Below are 6,922 nucleotides of genomic sequence, written 5' to 3' on the forward strand. Positions count from 1 at the left end.
ACCTTACTGGCCGCATCTCTGTACATGGCTCGCACAGCTCTCACTAGCCATTCTTCTATCCCAAGTTTCCTCATTGACCACCAGATAAGGGATCGGGGGACCCTGTCAAAGGCTTTCTCCATGTCAACGAAAGCCAGGTACAGAGGTTTATCCTTGGCTAGGTATTTCTCTTGCAACTGTCTCACTAGAAATAAGGCATCAGTAGTGCTTTTACCTGGCACGAACCCAAACTGCATCTCATCTAAATTGATTCGCTCCCTAATTAGTTGGGCTATGACCCTCTCTGTAACTTTCATAACCTGATCTAACAGCTTGATGCCTCTGTAATTATTTGTATTGATCTATGGTTAAATATAGGTAATATACTGGTAGTGTAATGGATACTTCTATCCCTTAGATGATTATTTTAACTTCTAACGCAACCAACTATATATATATATACTCTTTTACTTGTTTCAGTTTTCTGACTGTGGCCATGCTGGAGTACCGCCTTTAGTGGAGCAAATCGACCCCAGGACTTATACTTTGGAAGCCTAGTACTTATTCTATTGGTCTCTTTTGCCGAACCGCTAGGTTACGGAGACATAAACACACCAGCATCGGTTGTCAAGCAATGTTGGGGGGACAAACACAAACACACACACATATATATATATATATATACATACATACATATATACGAGGGGCGTCTTTCAGTTTCCGTCTACCAAATCCACTCACAAGGCTTTGGTCGGCCCAAGGTTATAGTAGAAGATGCCACGCAGTGGGACTGAACCCGGAAGCATGTGGTTGGTAAGCAAGCTATATATATATATATATATATAAAGAGAGAGAGAGATAGAGAGAGAGATAGAGAGAGAGAGATAGAGAGAGAGAGAGAGAGAGAGAGATAGAGAGAGAGAGACGGGCTTGTTTCAGTTCCTGTCAACCAAATCTACTCACAGAACTTTGGTCGGCTTGAGGTTATAGTAGAAGACACTTGCCCAAGGTGTCACACAGTGGGATTTAACTCAGAATCATGTGGCTTGGAAGCAAACTTCTTACCACACAGCTACACCAGTGCCTATAATGTCTTAGATGTTTTTTCAGCTAAGCAAAGGGTTCATAAACTAAGTGAAACAACTACAACTGATTCACAGAGTGACTACTTTTTTTTTATAGCTTAATTACTTTTTTTTTATAGCTTAATTAGTCGGGGAAGACCAGTCAGAGACTCCTGTCTCATTCACAGGGATGCTGATTGATGAGAAGAAATTACTCTCAAAGCAGACACCTGCCCCAAATATGTTGCAACAGAGTAAACTGAATTAAAAGCACTCTCACCAAGTGCCAGAAGGTTGTGTTAAATCTGGCAATGAATTAAGGCTATCAATTCAAACAAGTTTTGGTTTACCAAGTTTCATGCACTTCTTTAAAGACACTTACCAAAGGAGCTGTTCAGTGGGATCCAGCCTGTAACTGGTTATAACTTAACCACACAGTTGGCCCACCTTCCTACATATAAATCATACTGCTGCTGTTAAGGTGAATATTTTTAATCTTTGTTCAAGAACCAGAGTGAGGGAGATAAAGAGAGACACAGGTGCGCACATGTAGAGCAATGTAGTGTTAGCCAATTTGGAGCTGGTTGCAGAACTGAACTCTCTCACACACACATGAAGAGAGAAGGAATTATGTTTAATAATTCTTTCAAATTTTGGTACAAGGCCAGCACAATTTTGAGGAGAGGGGGGGTGTCTAGTCAGTTACGATGACCCCCAGTACTTGACTTATTTTATCAACCCTAAAAGGATGAAAGGCAATGTTGGTTGCAGTGGAATTTGAACTCAGAGGGTAAAGAGCTGGACAAAATGTTGCCGAAGCATTTCATCCGACAGGTTAACAATTCTGTCAATCCACTGCCTTGAAACTATTTCTAATATTATAAAAAGAATGGATATAACAAAGTAACTCTGCACTAGATATGTCTTGAAACTAGATTAGTCCTTATTGACATCGGTTCAAAGGTTTCTGGGGTCAATATACATTGTTACTACTACTACTACTACTACTACTCAATTATAAAAATATCTGAAGGCTTGATTCTAGATAATGAAATGGAGGCAGAAATATGGGTAAGTTTAAGAAAGAGGGGAGTAGATTGAATATAGCCAAAGGACACCATTATATTGAGATATGCATTAGAAATATGAGCAAACAGCTGGATAAATTCAGTTCTCTTTGTTTTGTTGAATACCAATAATAATTTCATGGTTATATTGTAGTAATTGTATAAAACGTTCTAGAGAACAAAACAATAGTTAATAAACATCAAAACGGTTCGAAAGTAAGAGAACAGAGAGTGAAGGATAGTTGAGGAAAGAGACAGAACTACATCGAGTAATATATAATATAATGTGCAACAGAATTAAATGGACTCATTGACCTATCGAGATTGTAGTTTATTGTTAGTAGAGTTATGAAGGTTATATCTGTGGATGCGCAATGGCTCAGTGGTTAGGGCAGCGGACTCGCAGACATAGGATCACGGTTTCGATTCCCAGACCAGGCGTTGTGAGTGTTTATTGAGCAAAAACACCTAAAGCTCCACAAGGCTCCGGCAGGGGATGGTGGCGAACCCTGCTGTACTCTTCCACCACAACTTTCTCTCACTCTTCCTGTTTCTGTTGTGCCTGTAATTCAAAGGGTCAGCCTTGTCACACTGTGTCACGCTGAATCTCCCCGAGAACTACGTTAAGGGTATACGTGTCTGTGGAGTGCTCAGCCACTTGCACGTTAATTTCACGAGCAGGCTGTTCCGTTGATCGGATCAACTGGAACCCTCGACGTCGTATGTGACGGAGTGCCAACAACAGGTTACATCTATAACAGAAAAAATACTGCTATTCATATTTTTCCGTCGGGGAAGGAAACAGCTTTTTAGTTTTCAACAAATTATACAAATATAAAACTACAAAAACTACTAAGTTATATACGTACCAAATTCACACAGTGCTGACATAGTTAAAGATCATTGTATCATCCAGACTATCGAATGTTGTTATATACCACTGGTTACAATGCGCTTCTTTGCACTGTTGTAGTTTTCAAATGATGCCACCTCACCGCCTAGGTGAGAAGGATAGCATTGCCCTTAAATTGAACGCAAGTGCGTTGCAGGCTTACCCATTTATACAGCTCGTTAGACAGAAGCAACGTGAAATGAAATGTTTTGCTCAAGAACATAACATGCCATCAGTCTGGGACCACGAGCTTGCGAGCGAGAGTTGAACTCTCTAACCACTAGACCACGCGCCTTCACAACATAATTAAAAACAAGACAATAATGTAAAATAAATTTCCATTCTTACTATTTAAACGCACACTATGTCTAGGGTATCGCAAGGAGAGGTTTGCTAACGTAATTCGGCGATAAGTTAAGGTTACCAAAATTAAGTGCTTGTTCACCTCTTATGTGCTATGCCTATAGACACGTTATTACCTCCGCCAAGGAAGGAGGTTGTGTTTTCATCGGCGTAGGTTTGTCCGTCTGTGTGCGAAATAACAAAAAAAAAAAAACTTCCGAACAGTATTTGATGAAACTTGCAGGTAAAGTTGGTAATGACACAAAGAACAGATGATAAAATTTTGGTAGTGATCCGGGAATTTTTATGGATTCTTTAAGGATTTTTCATTTGTTATATTTATTTTACATGAAGTATTACAATGTTACGTTCTTTGATTATCTTTATAAATATTACATACTCCACTCCCATTTAACGCCAATAACATTAGATTTAAGTACGAAAATAGCTTTTCAAAATCGTTATTCCCTGTTAACAGTATCTTTCCCAAAATGCAACAGACCGTTTTATAAAATTAATTCTGAGTTTGGAAAGAGACGATGTTAAATAGTTGACGCTCTTTATAGAAGCCATAGATTTTTGCTAATCATTTAGAAAATATAGCGTATAGATACGAGGCTTAGAGCCTCCGTATAATTACATCACTGTAGTATCATATAGGTTTAATATGGTTATGAATATATAAATATATATATGTACGTATGTGTGGGCGTAAAAACAATAAACAATTTATATGGTCGTAGTTGTTAGATATTAGCATAGAGAATAAGAGAGAGGCAGAGAGTTAAGCATTTTATTTATTTTTGTTTTGTAAATAACACATTTTTAGATTTGGCTAGTATTTCTAGCAATTTGAGCGCTTATGTAGAGGATCCCTCGTTGGCTAGGTACCATCCTTAACTTTTTACTAGTCATTTGATCCGGTTTGGTCAGAAGTGAAATTAGGGAAGAAATACGAAAAATAGAACCATAAAAAAGGGAGGTCACTCTGACATAGCCAAAGGTTGACCTTGTTATCCTGGGGCAGGAATAACATTCAGCAAAATAGACTGGAAATAAAATAGATAGAATAGGATAGTATCCTCAGGTAGAACAAAATTCAGCGAAAGTCAAAGGATGTTTACGTTGTTATATGTAATAGACAACACTCTTACACACACACACACACACACACAATCATACCTAATATAAAATTGTTTTTTGTATTTCGTTAATTTTCAAAGTAGCGACGGACCCTCTGGCAAACACTTCAGCTAATTCTTTCTCTAATCAACAGGAATGACCATTTATAATTTAATAATCAATGAATTCGCAGGATAAACCTTATACAGGTAACATTTAATTTTCTTGAAGAGAGCTTTATTTGCAATTCTCGCTTATCAAGACACACAAAATTAAATAAACACAGGATGGAAATTATGATATAAAATAAGCAACGAGCAATAAAGAAAAATAAACTTCGAGAAAAACAAATATATTTTAGTTAAAGCAGACGTTATCGGAATGTTATGGTCGAAGTAACGTTAAACTGAAGGAATTATTTACACGTAAGTATGAAATACAAAGTAAGCTAACACCTGTATTCTAAATTGATAACACTGAACAATACTTCAGAATGGGTTACAAAAAACTAGTTACCTCATCTCCAATTACAGCCATAAGTTTTCCTTTCGCTGCCGAAGACATTCTTTTAATTTAAGGAGGACCTTCAAATGTTCTGAAAATCACGAGACGAAGAAATGAATTAGTCGGAGTTATCGTTCGTGGTACAACTTCCGCTGACGTCACTAATGCTGTCTGCATTTTTCATTTATCTTTTTACTCTCTGTTCCGGTTGGGCAGGTTAAACTAGACCTTTAACCGTATTCGAATCTCGCTCAATCTATGGCGCTTGTGATATGTTGATGATGCTACTCTGCTCAAAAACAACATTAAGAAGCTATTCTCCGCTTAAAATACGCCAGTGTTTATCTGAATGCCAATAGGACGAGAAAACCTATGATAGATAGCCAGGTTGATAAGAAAAAGAAAAAAAATACAAATATTTGAGTGTCTATCTAACGCGACAAAGAAATTCGTGGTTGACTGGATATGGGCTGTTCAGTGGTGAGCAGCTTGACTAATGTGTGTAAAAAGCGTATAAAAACATAAAGAAAGATGTGGCTGATGAAGTGTGTATGACTGCGAGGTGTGGCTGCTCAAAGTTGAGTAACGGAGTAGAGTTGGTTGTGAACAGGGGCGTATACTCCGGGTGTGCGCTGCACACCCATCGAAAATAGCAAATTCTTTATAGATATTAACCTTACTCATTAATTTAGTTACATAACATAATGGAAAACTTTTTTTATGCCCTTACTTGAAATTTGATGGCGGGCGTCCTGAAATAACACTGCACACCTCACATAATATGGTGCCATACATATTTTGGGAGAATGGCCAAAAATTAATAGCAAAGGATGTGCGACAGCTTTGACAGCACGGTCGCATGTTCGTTTTCGTGGCGAGAAGTTGTACGTTTAAATTAATTTAAAATTCTTAAACTAAAACTGATTGATTTTGCAATAATTTTCTTCTTCTTACAATATCATCATATAACTTTGATCTTAATTTGTTTTCAAAACTAATGATAAAGTGTTTCGTTGTACGATGAGGTTATCGAACATTTTATGTCTCATAGAAGCAGAATAGAACTTACATATAAGTAATTTAAGTAAGTAAAATTATACGGTTTCTTATTTTTCAGTGTGTGCGTACAAGAAAATTATGGCTTATTTTAGAATGCTTACAATTTATAGGGTATTATTAATTCAGTTTGTTTTAGTGCCATATATCTGTATCCCAATTGAATCAAGTTTACATTATTTACATTTGCGATCCTGCATTTGTCTGCCTAATTTGAGTAATACTAGTAATATTAATGGCAACAATCATCATACGTCACTCTGTTTGGGATTGTTGAAATCTTCAAACATTTTCCATCTCTTTTTCTCTAAATACTTTTATTTTTGTATAATTCATTTATATTACTTGGTCTCCCCTTCAATCTCTTTCTACAAAACTAATTATATCAATCCGCCTAGCATTAGTTTCAAACTTTTAAAATTTAGACGCATTTTTATTGCTTTTAACCGACTAATAAAAGTTATTTCCCTTTAACCAGTATATATTTTGTCACGAAACATTCTACCCTTTTAATTTTCCTTCTATCGCAACCAACAGTAAATAACTTATTTTATTCTTCACATTCCCAACGTGGAACGCATATTTTTTTCACTCCCTTGCTCCCCTGCACTCTCTCACTTCCCTTGCCTACTTGGCTTTTTTTCTTGGCACATGGCCTGAAATCTTAGAGGAGTGGCGCAATTGAGTACTGGGGCCGATTACATCGGCCCTCAACTAGAATTTATTTTATCGACTCCGAAAAGTGAAGTCGATCTCGGCCATATTTGAACTCATCTCGTGCCTTATTATTGAAACGATTTCGTCATTATTTTAAAACTTTGAACAATTCCGCAGAGAATTAAATAGTTTTCAAATAGTTTACATTAAATATATATGAAAAGTATGTGAGTCTAACT

The 6,922-nt window shown here is 36.8% G+C and overlaps 1 protein-coding gene across 1 annotated transcript in view; it reads right to left on the reverse strand.

Moving 5' to 3' along the window:
- LOC106883228 (V-type proton ATPase subunit F) overlaps positions 1-5,127 on the reverse strand; it is a 21,102-nt gene extending 15,975 nt beyond the window's left edge. The window contains exon 1 of the mRNA XM_014934157.2: positions 4,983-5,127. Coding sequence (XP_014789643.1) covers positions 4,983-5,030 — 48 coding nt within the window. The 5' untranslated portion in view covers positions 5,031-5,127. The remainder of the gene's footprint in view (positions 1-4,982) is intronic.
- Positions 5,128-6,922: the final 1,795 nt, after the last annotated feature.

The sequence above is a fragment of the Octopus bimaculoides genome, chromosome 17, assembly GCF_001194135.2.
Source record: "Octopus bimaculoides isolate UCB-OBI-ISO-001 chromosome 17, ASM119413v2, whole genome shotgun sequence".
NCBI lineage: Eukaryota > Metazoa > Mollusca > Cephalopoda > Octopoda > Octopodidae > Octopus > Octopus bimaculoides.